Raw genomic sequence first — 16866 nt, 5'->3', positions numbered from 1 at the left:
CATTATCTCAGGATTGGTCATTCGAGGCCATGTTGGCTGTGATAAGAAAGCTGCTGTTGCCTAGGGGGTAGTTTTATTTCCATAAGATGTTTGTAGATCAGACCTGATGTTCCTGGAATCCAAGGTGACTGCCAGAGAGAGTAACTCAGAGCAAAGGAGACTGATACAAAGTGGAGGCAGAGATGTCAAGTTTTTATCCTGCTTTGAGTTACCTGTTGGACATTTGTACGCCCAAGTGAAGAGTCAAGTGTTTTTAACAGAATCTTTCTGCTTATGCTGTTGTGGATTCTAAAGCATGTAAGAATTCCTTTGATTCTTAGTGTAGAGAGCCTGTGACTACTCTACTTTGTGTTCTTTTTTCTTTTTCACCTACTTTTCCCCAAGGTTACTTCTTTAAGATGCTAAAAGAATCCAAAAGTCTCATAAGATATTCTGTAAATTTGGTAATTTGACATTTCTTTGAAATTTCTATTGTTTCTAAGTAAAATTGGATTTGACCTGTCCTCTTTCATAATCTTCCCCTCTTCCTAAATTGTGTATTATTAGAAAAAGTAAAATCTCAAATTAGTGGATATATTCAGAATGAAGGCAAAATAAACGTAAAGCTAAGAGAATTATTTTCCAGAAGATCTGAACTATAAGAAATTTCAAAAGCTTTTAGACTAAGAAAAATGATACCAGGTTGAACCCCAGATTAACAGAGAAAGATTAGCAGATTAGCAAGGAAGGGCATCAGAATGGGTAAGTGTCTAGATAAAATGACAGGCCTTTAAAAAATATCTATATATTATGTTTATATATATTCCTTTCAAAGACTATTGTATTTTTAAAGTTAAAAAAAAGTGATTAGTTATTGAGTTTAAAGATTAAATAGAAGAACACAAAGGGAGGGAGAGATAAGTAGAAATATACTGCTAAGTTCTTATAGTGTTGAAATATTTCAAGGTACATTGTGATTAACTTGAAGTGGATGGTACCAAACTTTATATATACTGTTTTCCCTATACATAGGTATGTCCTACATACCTATGATAAAGGTTAACTTATGGACTAGGCACAATAAGAGATTAACAACAATAACTAGTAATAACATAGAACAGTTACAACCATATACTGTAATAAAACTGCTAGCATTACCACTGTTGTGTCAGAGCCCTTATTAAGTAAAACGAGGGCTACCTGAATGCAAGTGCTGCAATACCAGAACGGCTGATGTGACCAAGTGGCAACAGGCAAGCAGTGTTCACGATGTGGATATGCTAGACAAGGAGATGATTCATGTCCCAGGCAGTATGAAACAGGATGGTTAGAAATTTCACTGGACTGCTCAGGACAGCACACAGTTTAAACTGTATGAATTATGTATTTCTGGAATTTTCCATTTGATGTTTCTGGGCCACAGCTGACTATGAGTAACTGAAATCATGGTCAGCAAAACCATGGATGGTGGTGGTGGGGCACTGTATAGGTAAAAAAGCCAGTTCAAGAAAAATAGAACACAAAAACAGCAGTTCAGAAGAGGGGGGGCAGGAAAAGAGAAACAAAGAGCAAATAGAATAAATAGAAAAGGGCTGGGGATGTAGCTCAGTGGTGCCATGCCTGCCTGGCAAGTGCAAGGTTCTGAGTTCGATCCCTGTTACCAAAAAAAAAAAAAAAGAATAAATAGAAAATATATAACAAGTTAGTAGACCTAGCCAAGCCATATTAGTAATTAAATCCAATGGGATAAGATATCAATTAAAAGGCAGAGGTGGTCAAAGTAGATTTTTAAAGAAGAAAGATCCAAGTATCTGCAGTTTATAAGAAATAACATTTTAAATATAAAGATACAGACAGGAAATAAAAAGATAAAAATATATACACTATGAAAGTATAAGCATTAGAAAACTGACTGGTCATATTAATCACATAAAGTAGACTTCCAAATAAAGGTTATTATAACATTTAGCTCAGTGGCACCATGTTTGCCTCACAAGCACAAGATCCTGGGTTCAATCCCCAGTACCGGAAATAGAGTAAATAAATAAATAAAGGTTATTGTAACAGACAAGGAAAGAAATTTCATGATAAAAAGAGCATTAATGAAACAGACATAGTAATTCCTCATAATAAAAGTTTGAAATACACAAAACAAAATGACAGAACTAAAGGGAAAAGTAGACAAATCTGCAACATAACCAGAGGTTTTAACATCCTTCTTCTTTTTGTGTAGATGCTTACCTCATTTTTTTTGCTAATTATCACCTTTCATTAAATCTATGTAGCTAAAAATGTTTTTTAAAGTTTTCTTTGTTAATTGTGTAAATCTTAGATAATTTCTTTTTGCCTGATTTGTCTGTAAGTCAGTTTTCCTTAAAGCCTACCCAGTCATTTCTGAGAGTAAGAAATCAGGCTTCTTTCGCACTTCTGTGTTCATTTCCTATGTGCCAAAGTAGCAGAAATCATTTAAAATTCATCAGTGATTTCAACTGTTCATTTTAAACCTTATATTTATCAATGAGGTATAATTCAATTTTGGTCTTATTTTCTATTTGCTTGATAACCATGTCAATAAGTACAGTATTTTATTTGTTTCTCTTTTTCTTTTCTTTTTATTGGATGTCTTCCATTTTTGTTTAATAAGCATTTATTAAACATTTACTGTGTTCAAGAATGATGTTTGATTTTCATAAAACAGGACCCTTGACTTGTTACAGAACTAAAAGTTGGAAGCCCTATAGTCAGTCCTTTCATGTTGGTTCCATTCACCAAATAAAATTTTTTCTTTTCTCCCTTAAACTTTTTCATACATGCTTCTGTTTTAGCATTTATCATGATGTATTGCCCTTTTCTTTCTTCTTCTAGGGTGCTCTTGAACAGAGCTCCAATTCTCAGCTGATGCCTGTTCAATACACAGAAACCACTAGTATCAGGTAAGAAAGTGTAGAAGCTTGTAGCCACAGAATTTAAAATGGCATATATTTTAGTAAAGTTGAAATTCACACTTCCCTTTTCCTTACCTATGACTTTTATGTTACTTCATGCACATATGCTAATTTTGAATACATAATTTTGAATACTATGTAATTTTGAATACATAGTCAGTGCTGTTCAGGCATAATTTTGCTGAAAATCTTAAATAAGCTTAGGTGTCTTTTCCTTGATTTGCATCTATTTTCTAAGTATAGGAGAGGAGAATGTTGTTTTTTTAACTATTTTCTGCCAGGTGTTTTGCTGGGTGCTTTACATGCAATTTATCTTTAAATCCATATAATAATTTGAAGTATATTTTGTATTTGAAAAAACTGGGCAAATCATTAATCTGATGTAATAGAACCGAGCAGCAGAACCAGAAGTCAGACCCTAGCTGTTTGACTTAAAATTTACTTTTTACTACAAAATACTACTTAGGATTTTGAAAGATTGCAGAGTACTCAGAGGTTTAAATGTCTTCACTAAGACATATCCAAGTAAAAGGAAAGATAATGAGAGAGGTAATAATAGTGTCATGATTAAGAGGCTAGCTCTAAAGTTTATCAGAATTCAGATCATTATTCTGCCACTTAACTTGCTCTGTGGTTCAAGCAGTGTAATGTAATTGAAGTTTAGTCATCAACAATTCTTGCGGCATGAACTTACCATTATTGGAAAGTTAGATAATATATTTCAAGCACTTAGAATGGTACTTGACACATATTAAGTGCTCTCTCAAATGGTAAATGATGATGTGGCAATATTGACTACAGTATCTTGGAAGTAAAAGTGGAGAGTCTCAGGTTCTATCCGGTAGCTCTGCTACAGACTTACAGTTCACTCCGGACACTGAGAAAAATCTATATGTGTGTAAAACTGTAACTTGAAAGCTGTTTTATTCATTATCTTATTAATGGAGAATTCAATGGCAATGAGCAGCATATTGCTAATCATGAAAGTTTAAAATCCTCAGATTGTATTATCCTGTTGAAATGGGCAATTTAAATATATTTATATAGTAACTAGCAATTCTGTATTAACCAGACTTCAGTTACTATAAATATAATTTTTTAAAAATGTATAAATTTTTGCTCCATGATTATGATGGAATAGTGTTTGTACACTAGTTAAAAATGTTTTTAGTGATTTATAGTCAGTCTTCATTCATGGACTCAAATCCTATTCATAGATTCTGTATCTGCTAATCTGCTTACTTGCTAAAATGCATTTGTAACTCTAAAATCAATGCTTTCAATTTTTGTGCGCATTTGCAAGCATGCACAAATATGTGTGGAACACAACTGCCACAAATAATAACTGGTTATATATCTAAAATATTATAATTAGAAATGGCCTAGTGAGCAAATGGGATTACGTCAAAGGAAGGTTTTGTGTCTTATTTATCATTTCCTTTAGGCTGATCTTGTTCATCTCTTAAGTTAGTGTTGTTTGATTGGTACATGAACATTTTCTCTTTGGAGAAAAATGAAATATGATCTTTTTAATTCTTCTGGATGTTGATTTATTGTGCTTAACACTGACAGATTTAAAATTTAAGGAGTATATTTGTATCACTTGAGTCTATCTTTTTAGGTATGATATAGTTTGAGGTATTATAATTTTAGTTTTTAAGTTATGAAAGGACCTACATGGCTTTTTTCATATCAGTTGCTAACAGTTGTAGAGTGATACTTTTCACCTATAATATCTCTGACCTCAATAGCAATTCTACAAGGCTTATATAGTTATACTTTGTTGAGGTGGAAATGGAGTTTCCTCAGAGAGGTTACTGTCTCCAAGAATATCTACGTGAGAAGTGAAACAAGAATTCAAAGCCAGTTTGCAACCCCTAAGCTTTTTTCCACCTTTCACACATCCTCATAGGCAACCTTACCTTCACATATTTCACAGAGTGGTGAAAAATAAATTTTCCTCAGACTTAGTTTTATTGTGAACATTTAAAAAATCATATAAACTTATGCAGAATTTTTGTTTTCTAATTATTTTATATGTTTTGCAGTATACTTCATCATCTATTACATTTTAGAACCTTGATTCAGAAATGGGAATTTTGGTTTTAGCAAATTGAAGCTCATAAATGTCCTTGATCTTGGATTAAAATTTTATTTAAAAAAATTACTGCCGGACATCTGCACTTGCGTCTTTATTGAATCCCTATTTACAGTAGCCAGGAAATAGAAACTACCAAAATGTCCATCAACCTGATGAATGGATGAAAATGTGTGTGTGTGTGTGTGTGTGTGTGTGTGTATGTGTGTGTGTGTGTGTATCAGACACAATGGAATATTAAGAAAGATGAAATCCTGTCCTTTGTGTCAGGACTGGAGCTGGAGAATATATATCAGGCAGAGAAAGACAAATACTACATGATCTCCTTCATATGTGGGATCTTAAAGAGTTGATCTTGTACAGAGAGTAGAATAGTGGTTACCAAAGGCTGGGGAAAGTAGTGGGGAGGGGATGGTGGGGAAAGGTTGATCAGTAGGTTCTAAGTTACAGTTTGATAGAAGTGAGTTCTGATGTTCCTTTGCACAGTAGGGTCACCATACATAATGATAAGGCACTGCATATTTTGAATATTTTTGCTATAAATAAATTTTAAATGTTTGAAAAGATAAGCATGTGTACTCTGAGTTATACATTGCACAACATATACATGTATTGAAACATCATATGGTACCCCATAAATATATATGATCTTTTATGTATCAATGAAAGAATTAAATGAATTTAAAAATAAAGATTATTGCCAAATTTTTGGTTGAAAGAGATTCTTATAATTCAAACATAATCTTAGAATTGGAAGCATTTTGGGGGAATTGAAACTTTTTTAGTTATTAATGACACTTTACCTTTTTCTTACCTTAGTAGGAACTCGGGGAGTGAATTACAAGTATATTACGCTTCACCCAGAAGTTATCAAGACTTCTTTGAAGCTATTCGCAGAAAGGGAGACACATTTTATGTTGTGTCATTTCGAAGGGTAAGTTTATTTTGAAAGAATAAATATTTTTCAGTGCCTGATGTGTGCAAGACATTGGGCTGAATGCTGTAGAAGATACAAAGATGTGAGAGATAGGAAGCAACATGAAATACACTAAGCAACTGGAACAGTTTAAGTGCTATATTACATGCTTGACTTTGAGCTGCTCAGCATTATGACTCTGAACATGGAATTGATGTCAGGCTACTTTATATTTCGAAAATATAAACTATTTATTGATTTTTAGTCTTTGTTGTTTTTGTAGCCATATTCTTTATAACCAGACAAAAAGCAAAAACATCAAAATTTCTAATTTAAGCTTTTTTTTTTGGTACTGGGGATCGAACTCAGGTCCTTGCGCTTTCACAGCAGGCGGCAAAGCCACTGAGCTAAATCCCTGGCCTAATTTAGGCTTTTTAAAAAAACCAATTCCCATTTTGTTACTGAGAAAGAGACTTCTGAAATATAAATTTAAGATGAATCATTGGCTGATTAATACACTAATGTAGAATGTTGACATCTATCTTGCTAAGATTCTTTATTCTTCTTTCTTCTCTTCTTCATCAAATATTTACCTTTGTTGGTGAAGAATGCCAGTTAGTTCATGCAGATGTAAATGTTTATAATAGCACTTTTGATTGTTACAAGTATTAGACTAAGTGGAAAAATGCATAGCTATTTACATTCCATCTTCTTTTCCTATAAAATGACAATGTATTCTTCATAGGATTGCCATGTGTATATCTCTGTTATAGTTGTGTATATTAAACCAGGAACACATAAATGAGTTAGAATTTCTTCAGTGGCTTGTATCTTAAAAAAATAAATAAGGGGTATGTGACTAGAAATAAGCATATACTGATAATAGAATAAGTAACTCATTCTCGGATTACTGTTGCCACTCATTATCACTGAAATTCTCAGTTAACTACTTACTTCCTTTCCTAAATTATAAATATGTGTGGCAGATTAGGATTTCACAACCAAAGAACTTTGGCACTTTAATGTTTCTATATTTTCATTTATTAATCAAATATGGTAGAAAATTTTGAATACTTTAGCCATGGCATCTCATGATTTTCACCTTTTCACAAAGTCCTGTACTCACCTTTTTTTCTGAGACAATTGATGTGTTCCTGTACCACACCAACCTCAAAGTTCCTTTTTAGCAGCAAGGGGGCAGCTGAGAACCGGGTTTCAGAAAGCTTCAACTTTATTGTCTAATGAGAACTAAGCATTTGCTTTACTCTTGTAAAGTTGAAAGTGTGTGTGTGTGGAGAAGTAAACTGTTTGAAGTGTTTAAAGTGTGTGTGTGGGGGGGCAAGCGTAAACTTTAAAAAATGGGATCCTAGCCAGGTGTGGTGGTGCATGTCTGTAATCCCAGCACTCAGGAGGCTGAGACAGGAGAATCACCAAAAGTTTGAGGCTAGCCTGGGCTACCTAATGAGTTCAAGGCCAGCCTGAACTACATAGCAAGACCCTGTCTCAAAACAGACAAACAAACATACAAAAATGGGCTCAGTACTATGTAGAGACCTGATGCCTGTTAAAAAAAAATGTGTTGAGATATATGTTATAGAAGTTATTGCAGAAGAATATTTTTAAACACTGAAATAGCCAAATAGTTTTTCCTACTTTTTTTAATAGTTCAGAATACTTTATTATTTGATCAAAACAGTGTAATGTATATTAGAAGCAGCAGTTGTCAAACCATGGATTGAAGTCATGGTTAATAATTTTTTCTGGAAAGAGAACAAGTATTTTTTATAGAGAAAATAATCTTACCTTTAAAGAAACTATATTTTTATAAAAAGGATGAAAAGTAGTCTTTTCAAAAATATATGAATTGCATTTCTAAAAAGCTGTTTCTCATCAATTCACTATGAAAAATGCCACTGGAAGAGTACTGATTTCCTTTCTTTCCCTTTGGTATTCAGGCAGACTAAGACTGTCTCTCCCTCTCTCTCTCTCTCTCTCTCTCTCACACACACACACACACACACACACACACACACACACACACACATTCCGTTTGCATCTTTCATTTCCTAATTACTGATTTATCACTTACTGGCATTTTATATCAAGGAAGAGGAAGGATAAACCTGAACCTAAATAATAGTAGTTACTAGACAACATCCTTTTTTGTGTTTTAACAGTAGGGAAAAAGGAAGCTAGTTTTATTGCAGTGACTATAAACTATGTCATGCGACAGGAATTTGGTTTTTAAATACCTGGATTGTTCTTTCTGCTCTCACTAAAATGAAAATGAAAGAAGTAATGAATTACCTCATGCCCAGTCTCAAGCTTGGTCTTTTCTTCTGTATTCCAATGTTAAATACTCTCCTAACAGTTTCATCAAAAAGCAAGTGGTTTCATTTCTTGTGCAAGAGAATGTAGAATTCTTCTCTCAGTTAGGTTTTTAATTTTATTGACAGAAGTATTGCATTGGAAATTTAGAAATACAGAGCTTTTGAAATCTCAAGTTTCAGATTAGCATGAACTAGATAAGTATAAAAGAGCTCTCAATAAGCAAGTCATATTGTTTTCTTTTATAATTGGGCATACATTTAATAAAATGTTTTAATACCTGAAAATGGAAGAAGCCACTGACATTTGGTGTATAATTATTTAATAAACCAACTGTGTCCCAAACTTATTCTTTCCTAGTGCACATTCCTGCACCCTTGAAAACTCATTACATTTTAGCTGCTGACATTATTTTCTCTAAAGTAGACATACTAGGGCCGGGGATTTAGCTCAGAGGTTTCGCCGCCTGCTGCGCAAGCACGAGGACCCGGGTTCGATCCCGGGTACCCAAAAAAAAAAAAAAAAATGTTACGTTCATGTAGCAATTCTTTACAATAAATGTAACCATTATTTAAAAAAAGATAAAGTAGACATACTGTTGGATGACTACTGAGTTCCTGTTATAGGTCAGCAAGAAAGAATGCTTATGATTCCAGAACTTCTGACAAAATCTCTAAAGGTTTTTTGTTCTTTTGACTTGCCTTTAATAGTTCTTAACTTCAGCACAGTAACTTATTATCTCTTCATTGAGTTCCAGGTGTTATTTTAGTATGATTTGGATGGTAGGGGATGGAGAATAACTTTTTTTTCAAACTTCGAAGTCATTTTGAATGTGTTATAATTGATATGTAAGTAAGAAATAATCTAATTACATTTCATGTTTGGTTTATCTTCATGCATTTATATGACCCTATTTAGGGAGGGAGCGGTAAAAGAATATAACAAAATGAATCCAAGAGCATGGGACAGAAACAAATACACAGGAAAGCGCAAATAAAATTAGGTAAGAAACTGATTCCAAAGAGAGAGAGAGGAAAACATTGAGAAGGCTGGTGGGGAAATAATATTAGTTTATCTGTTATTCCAAAAAACACCAAAATACCATCCTTAGTAGCTTCTTTCTCATTCAGTAATATTATAGAGAAAGTATTTTAAAATCTCCTTGAGGCAGTTTCCCATTAAAAACAAGTTCTTTTTCCTTCGTTTGGCTATGAATGTCATAGCCATATTATCTCCACATATCTGATATGTCTTTTTCAAATAAGATGGATGCCTGCTTTTGGAATACTTTTATTTATTTTATAATATTTTCTATTTTCAGTACCTGTCCCTCAAATCAAAATAAACACTTTAAAGTGTCTCTTTATCTGTTTCAAATACATGTACAATGTAAGAGGAAAACCTAAGCAACAGTTATATACCTGATTCAGACATGTTTCTCCCTTTCTTTCCATGTATTTTATGTATTTGAGATATAGTATCATATCTGGGTATTTCACTCCTTCTTAGTCACTTATAAAATATTGACTAGCATACCATATATATGCTGTGGATTGAAGGATAACCGTAAGTAATAGAAACTCAAATTGAAGAAGCACAGGAGCAGGCTCAGCAGCTAAACAGTCCCTCTGTGCTTGTGCTCTGTAGACTGGAAGGTACACTGGTCCTCCTGGAGAGTTGAAATAATGTGTCATTCCTGATTCTGCAGCAGCGTCAGTGATCCACTTTAGTCTTTTCACACATTGCTGATTAAAACTCTCCAAACAGAAAAAGGATCTAGTTGGATAATTGGTCATTATCTTGTATGAGAACTGCTGTGACAGTCTTGGCTTATGATCCACAGCCCATCCAGCAGCTTTACACAAAAGGAAGTGCCTAGGCTACTCTTGTGAGAAAATGCTTGTGGTGGGCCCTTGAACATTCATAAATATTATATCACACAACATGTTTGATCTAAAAGGCTCATCTTATCTATATTACAAACCTTTTAAAGGTAAGAAGTGTCAGATGCCTTCTTCTTCTTTATTTTTTTGGTAACAGGAATTGAACTCAGGACCTTGTACTTGGCAGGCAGGCGCGGCACCACTGAGTTAAATCCCCAGCCCTCAGATGTTTTCTTATTACCACCCTTGACACTCAGCACAATGCCTGCCATGCAGTGCTTATTAAGAACAGAACCACTTTAAGTATGTTTCATTGGGGGAGGTCACAGAGATGGAAGTTCTTGATTTTTCATGATCAATAAAGGATATTTTTACATTGTTTTGCATAAAGACATTTGAATCTATTGCACTGATCCAAGAAATGACATAAGTAGAACTGAATCCAGCAGAAAATTAGTTAGTAATGACCTACCTCTCTTTTGTAATTTATGGTTGTGCTAGCCAGAGATACATCAGCTTTATTTATTGTCTTTGAATCTAAGCTTTAGAACTAAAGAAATCACTTGGGTGAAGTGTTTAAAAACTTTTTTAATGTCATTATAACTTTGAGGTACTCTCATTCTCATTTTTTAATACTTGGGAGAATCATTTTGGAATAGATTATTGTTACACCTGTTCTTCCCCCCTTGGAGAAGGGATGGTGTCTAGTGCCTGTACACATTCAAGCAACATGAGTCAGAATCTTGAAACATTGGACAAACTATGAGGAGTACTCTGATTATTAAAAAAAGGTTGACTGGTGATGTTATTTTTTCAAAATCTTTACAAAAGCTCTATTCCTATCGATGACCATAAGAATTTTTCACAAAATAGAAAAATACCCTAGTCTAAGAATGCCTAAGACCTGAAGAATTTTATATTTTCTAAATACATTTATTTCTTACAAATTTATTTTAGTTTACATACATAAAAATCATGCAAATTATTATATTGATTGCACGCAACAATTTTTATACATGTATCTACATAAAAATCTTCAGAGGTAAGAGGAATTTCAGTAGTAATCTAAGGAAATTAGTTTATAAAGTTTGCTTCAAAAAGGTAAAGCTCCAAGAGAAGCTGAGCTGGTCCAAGCACCCAGAAGGAAGCTTCCCTGCTGCCATCCCAAGCTCCTAGGGCAGAGAAGGTGAACCGGTCCCAGCACCCGGAAGGAAGCTCCCCCACCGCCATCCCAAGCCACATGGGCACCAAAGGCACCCCACCACCACATACACATGAGAAGACATGTAAGCAAGCCTCAAAAACAGACTTTTGGATCACCTACAGTAACCCCAAAGGGAAACGAGATGGAACAATCTGATACTCAACTACCTGGACTCCCTGAACTGGCAACAAAAGAGGATCTGGGAAAAATGAAATCAGAAATAATTACTCATATAACAGCAAAGATTGTACTCATAGTGCAAGACATGATTAATAAATCTAGAGAGGACACAGATAAAAAAATAGAGGATCTGAGGAACATGATGGAATCCCAACATAGGAAACAAATGGAATCCATAAAACAGATGCAAACAGATTTCCAGGAGATTAAAAACTCCATCAAAAGTCTGCGCAGCAGAATGAACCAATGTGAGGATAGAATTTCAGATATAGAAGAAAAGATTGCAATTAGTGAGGAGGAAAAGAAAAATGGCTTTAAAATTGTAAAGGAACATGAGAAATCAATCCAGCAGCCACTAGACGATGCAAAGAAGAATAACATAAGACTGATTGGAGTCAATGAAGAAAGAGGAGAGAGTGCAGATGACATAAAAAACTCTTCACAGAAGTGATGGCAGAAAACTTCCTAAGGAGGGGAAAAGAACTTGACATACAGATAAGTGAGGCATATAGGACTCCAGCTAGCCTTGATCAAAAAAAAATCTACACATAGGCATATAATAGTTAGGATTCCAGAAATCCAACAGAAAAATAAAATTCTACAAGCAGTGAGAGCAAAGAAACAAATCACATACAAAGAAAAGCCCATCAGAATCACAGCAGACTTCTCAATGCAAACTCTCAAGGCAAGAAGAGCTTGGAGTGATGTATTTCAAGCCCTAAAGGAAAACAGCCTCCAACCCAGATTGATGTACCTTGCAAAACTATCTTTCAAAATTGGTGGAGAAATAAGATACTTTCATGATAAAGAGCACCTCAGGAATTTCATGAATATCAAACCAGCACTCCAAAAAATTTTAGACAATACCCTAGGAAAAGACAATGAGGGTCACAAACCCAGGAAACCCAGCAGAATGAATCCATTGGGTGTGACAAATTAAACACAAAGGGGGGAGAATCCAACAAAAAGAAAAAGTCATGACAAGGCTTTTAAAACTTTTGACTTCATCTCTCTAGTGAGTGTATAATTCAATCTTGTTATTGTACTGATTAGAATTTTTCTGATTCTAGAGTTGAACACCTTTCTTTGTGCTATACTGGCTATTTATCATCTTATGTCTACTTTTTAATTGGGTTGTCTATTAATGAGCTCTAAGAATTCTTTATATATTCTGGTCATAGGTTATATGCATTGTAAATCTGGTCTGTTTAAGGACTACTTTTCATTTTAATGATGTCATTTAAAGTTCTAAATTTTGATGGAATCTCATTTATCAATTTGTTTCTTTTAAATATCATGTCTTTTGTATCCTAGGTAGTTCTTGCCTACCCTGAATTCATAAACTCTTTCCCTTAGAATTTCTTCTTAAAGTTTTATATTTTTAGGCTTTCTTATTTAGGTTCATAGATCCCTTCAAGTTATTTTCATGTATGGAAAAAAAGGGTTGAGGTTAATTTTTTATATACGGATACCAGGTGTTCTAGTGTCGTTTGCTGAAAACACTATCTCTTCCTCAGCTCTTGAATTGAGTTTACATTCTATAAAATGCTAATGTTAAATAATCTTTCAAAACTCAGTGGACCGTATATGTGTGGTTCTATTTCTAGATTCTCTGTTTTATTCCAATGATCCATATGTCTTTCCTTACACCAACACTGCCTTGATTACTGTAGCTTTAGAAGAAGTCTTAAAATTAGGTACTAAACGTCTTCCAACACTGTTTTTTTTTTTTTTTAACTCTTCTAGGTCCTTTGAACTCCTACATAACTTTTAAATTTCAATATCCAATTCTTCATTTATAACAAGTGTACACAGACCTGAATTTTTATATATACCTTGTGTTTTCTAATCCTGCTAAATTCAAGTACAAGTTCTAGGGGCTCCTAGAGATTTCTTAGTATTTTCTCTGTAGATGACCATTTCATCTACATATAAAGATTTTGCTTCTACCTTGCCAATCGTATCCTAATTGTGTCATTTTATTGCCAGACTATTTTTGTTGGGCCTAGGTTTCAAAGTTTAATGGACAGATAAAGAGTAAGCATATCTGCCCTTGTTCCCCACCTTAAGGAGAAAGCATTGTATCTTCTCCATTCATATAAGGCGTTCTCACTGGAAGTATGGAGTACATGTCTTTAATCTGTTGAGAAGGTTCTGTTCTACTTCTAGTCTCCTGATAGCTTTTACCATGAACAGCTGTAGAATTTAGTCCAATACTTTTTCTCCAACTAGTGACAGGATCATAGGGCTTTTTCTTTTTCTCTGTTAAAATGATGACTTCTGGGGGTGGATCTTCCAGTGCTGAACCAACACTGCCATCCCTTTAACAAAACCACTTTCTATGTACTGCTGTTACAACACTTGTAAAACAATAGTTGATTAATTGTTGTTTCTAAGAGACTCTAAGGGGAGGAGGTTTCTAAGCTTCCTCCTTTTGAGTTCATCTAAAGGGCAGGCAGGTGGGTCATTCAGCAGCAGTATGGAGTCTGTCTTACTAACTAGGGTCCTTCATTATCAATAAAACAAAAACAAACTCATGCATAATGTGAAGTTTTCAAAATTCTCAGAATGATGGGCAGATTCATCTGAGTCAGTATAATACTGTTTATTATTTGGGTGCTCTATTTAGTAGTTTGCCATTAATGTGAGCTAAGCATTTGTTTAATCTCAACTTTTTAGGTTGCATGCTTTCTCTGGGCAGGGATAAAGTATATTCACTGTGTTTTGTTTTGTTTTTTGGTACCGGAGATCAAACTTGGGACCTTGCGCGTGTGAGGCAGGCAGCGGAACCACTGAGCTAAATCCCCGGCCCATATAGTATATTTACTTATTGCAGACTGTGCAGAGAAATGCTAAATAAATGTTGACAGCTTTGACCACTGTTTATTTGTTCCCTTTAAACTTATGTTTTTATATCCTACTCTTCAAATAATTATCTGAGGTAGAGTTTGCAGAAACAAAAGACATTTTTCTACATTAATGCTTAAAATTATTTTTGTAATTTGGATGGTAATGGGCATTTTATTTTTTAATTTTAATTTTCATTAGTACATGTTTACAGTACCTAATGATTATATTTCATCCTGGGGAGGAGCAATGAAAAATTTAAAAACATAGCCTACTTTGATGTGCATGAATCTTTAGCTGTGGAAATCATATGTAAATCATGAAAGATTTCTAAAATTACACTGAATAAACATGGGATTTAATTATTGATATCTTAAAATTCTGGTAGCTTTCTTTACATCAAATTTCAGAATTTTTATAGAAGGGAAGAAAATATTTTCCCAAAGCAGAACTACATTCCAAGAAAGAATACCTTTTCATGTCATGAATATATAAGGAAAAATGCATTTCAAACAAACTCATAAGTACAGACCTGAGAGAATTGCATTTTAGCTTCAAATTTGCCACTCACTGACATGTGCTATGTCATTTGAATGTATCACTGTGAAATTAGATGAGGAAAATAAAAATTAGAATAGATTTTCATTTTTCTCTCCTAGGTAAAGAAAAGTAGACATTTATTTGTGTCTGTGGGTGTGTATACATGTGAACAAAGTCCTCTTCAAAAGCTGTAGTATTGCTTTAAACTTTAAAGATACTAAAGTGATTCAATCTAGCAGATTGAATATATTTTAAGAGTTTTAAAAAACAACTATAACAAAAACAACAAAATGTTAAGTTACAAGACTGCCCCCTAAATTAGTGATTTTGATTTTCTCATAGCTGGCAGTTTTGTAATTTATTTAATAATCACATGTACAGTGCATAATATATCAGTCTTTAATCCTAATAATATTCCTACCAGGTAGCTATGATGATTATCCTGTTGAGAAAATTGAAGAGCAGAGAGTTTAATCTATTGTGATATATTTAAAAATTTTTTTATTAGTACATTTGCAGTACATAATGTTTACACTCCGTATGTGCAGTTAGTGAATATAACACATCTTAATTCCTTTTTTTTAATCTCCTTCCCCTCCCTTCACTTCTTCCTCCCTCCATCTCTTAATTCCCTTCCCATTTGAGAAAGCTCTATTTCCCTACTTCCTATAATCTTTTATTTGTAATTTGGATTACTCATATAAGATAAACCATGCAATATTTAAACTTGTGTGTCTTATTTATTTCATTTAACATTAGAGTTTCAAGGTGCATCCATTTTCCCATAAATGACTCAAGTTTATCTTTCTTCATGGGAGAGTAGTACTACATTGTTTGTAAATACCACATTTTGTTTATCCATTCATCTGTTGATGGACATATGGACCATTTCCAAGATTTAACTTTTATGAATTGTGCTGCTATAAAATAAGTATGCATGTATCACTTATGATGTCTTTAACTCTTGGGACTATATCTAGAAGGAGAATAGCTGGTCAAATGGAATTTCTAGTTTCAGTTTTTTGAGAAATCTCTATATATTGATTTCCATAGTAGTTGTACTAGTTTATGTTCCTACCAACAGTGTAGAAGAGTTCTTTTCCCTCTGCAGCTTGGTCAGCATTTATCATCACATGATTTCTTGATGATGGCCATTCTTTCTGGAGTAAGATGGAATCTTGGTATTGTTTTAATTTGCATTTCTCTAATAGTCATTGATGTTGAACATTTCTTCATGTATTTGTTGGCCATTTGGACTTCTTTTGTGAAGTGTCTATTCATTTCATTTGTCCATTCTTTTATTGAGCCTTTTATTCTGGAGAGATCTAATTTTTTTGAGTTCTTTATATATTCTAGATATTACTTTTCTGTCTGGGGAATTGCTGACAAAATTTTTTCCCATTTTGTAGGTTGTATTTTCACTCTTATTGGTTGCTTCTTTTGCCATGCAGAAACTTTTTAATTTGATATGATCTCATTTGTTGATTCTTGCTAGTATTTGCTGTGCAACCAGTTTTTGCTCAGAAAGTCTTGAAGTCATACTTCAAGAGTTTTACCTATTTTAACTTCCAGCAGGTTAAGGGCTTCTATTTTATCATTTAGTTCTTTGATCTATTTTGATTTTAGTTTAGTACATGGTAAGAGATATAGGTCTAGATTCAATCTTCTGCATGTGATTAGTCAGTTTTTCCAATACCATTTATTAAAGAGGCTGTCTTTTCTCCAGTGTATGTTTTTGGCCCCCTTGTCAAAGATCAAATAGTTGAATGTGATTGGAGTTGTTTCTACATCCTCTGTTCTGTTCCATTGATTCTCATGTCTGTTTTTGTGCCTGTACCATGCAGTTTTTTTCACTATAGCTTTGTAGTATAACTTCAAGGCCAAGATTGTGATGCCTCCCAATTTGCTCTTGTTACTCACCATTCTTTTGCTATTTGGGGTCTTTT

General features: G+C 33.8%; 1 protein-coding gene across 5 annotated transcripts in view; it reads left to right on the top strand.

The window, feature by feature from the left end:
- Atf6 (activating transcription factor 6) overlaps positions 1-16866 on the top strand; it is a 227055-nt gene that overhangs the window by 88828 nt on the left and 121361 nt on the right. For 4 of the 5 annotated variants that reach the window (XM_004865155.3, XM_021244746.2, XM_013065761.3 and 1 more), the window contains exons 13-14: positions 2845-2912; positions 5842-5956. In XM_004865155.3, the coding sequence (XP_004865212.1) occupies positions 2845-2912; positions 5842-5956 (183 nt within the window). The remainder of the gene's footprint in view (positions 1-2844; positions 2913-5841; positions 5957-16866) is intronic. The other variant, XM_021244749.2, reaches the window with a different exon arrangement.

Source organism: Heterocephalus glaber, unplaced genomic scaffold (genome assembly GCF_053883595.1).
Source record: "Heterocephalus glaber isolate CG9 unplaced genomic scaffold, H.glaber_assembly_v1.0 deba00001561, whole genome shotgun sequence".
Lineage (NCBI taxonomy): Eukaryota > Metazoa > Chordata > Mammalia > Rodentia > Bathyergidae > Heterocephalus > Heterocephalus glaber.
Note: the sequence above shows the minus strand (reverse complement) of the source record. Positions and strands in the feature narration are given on the sequence as shown.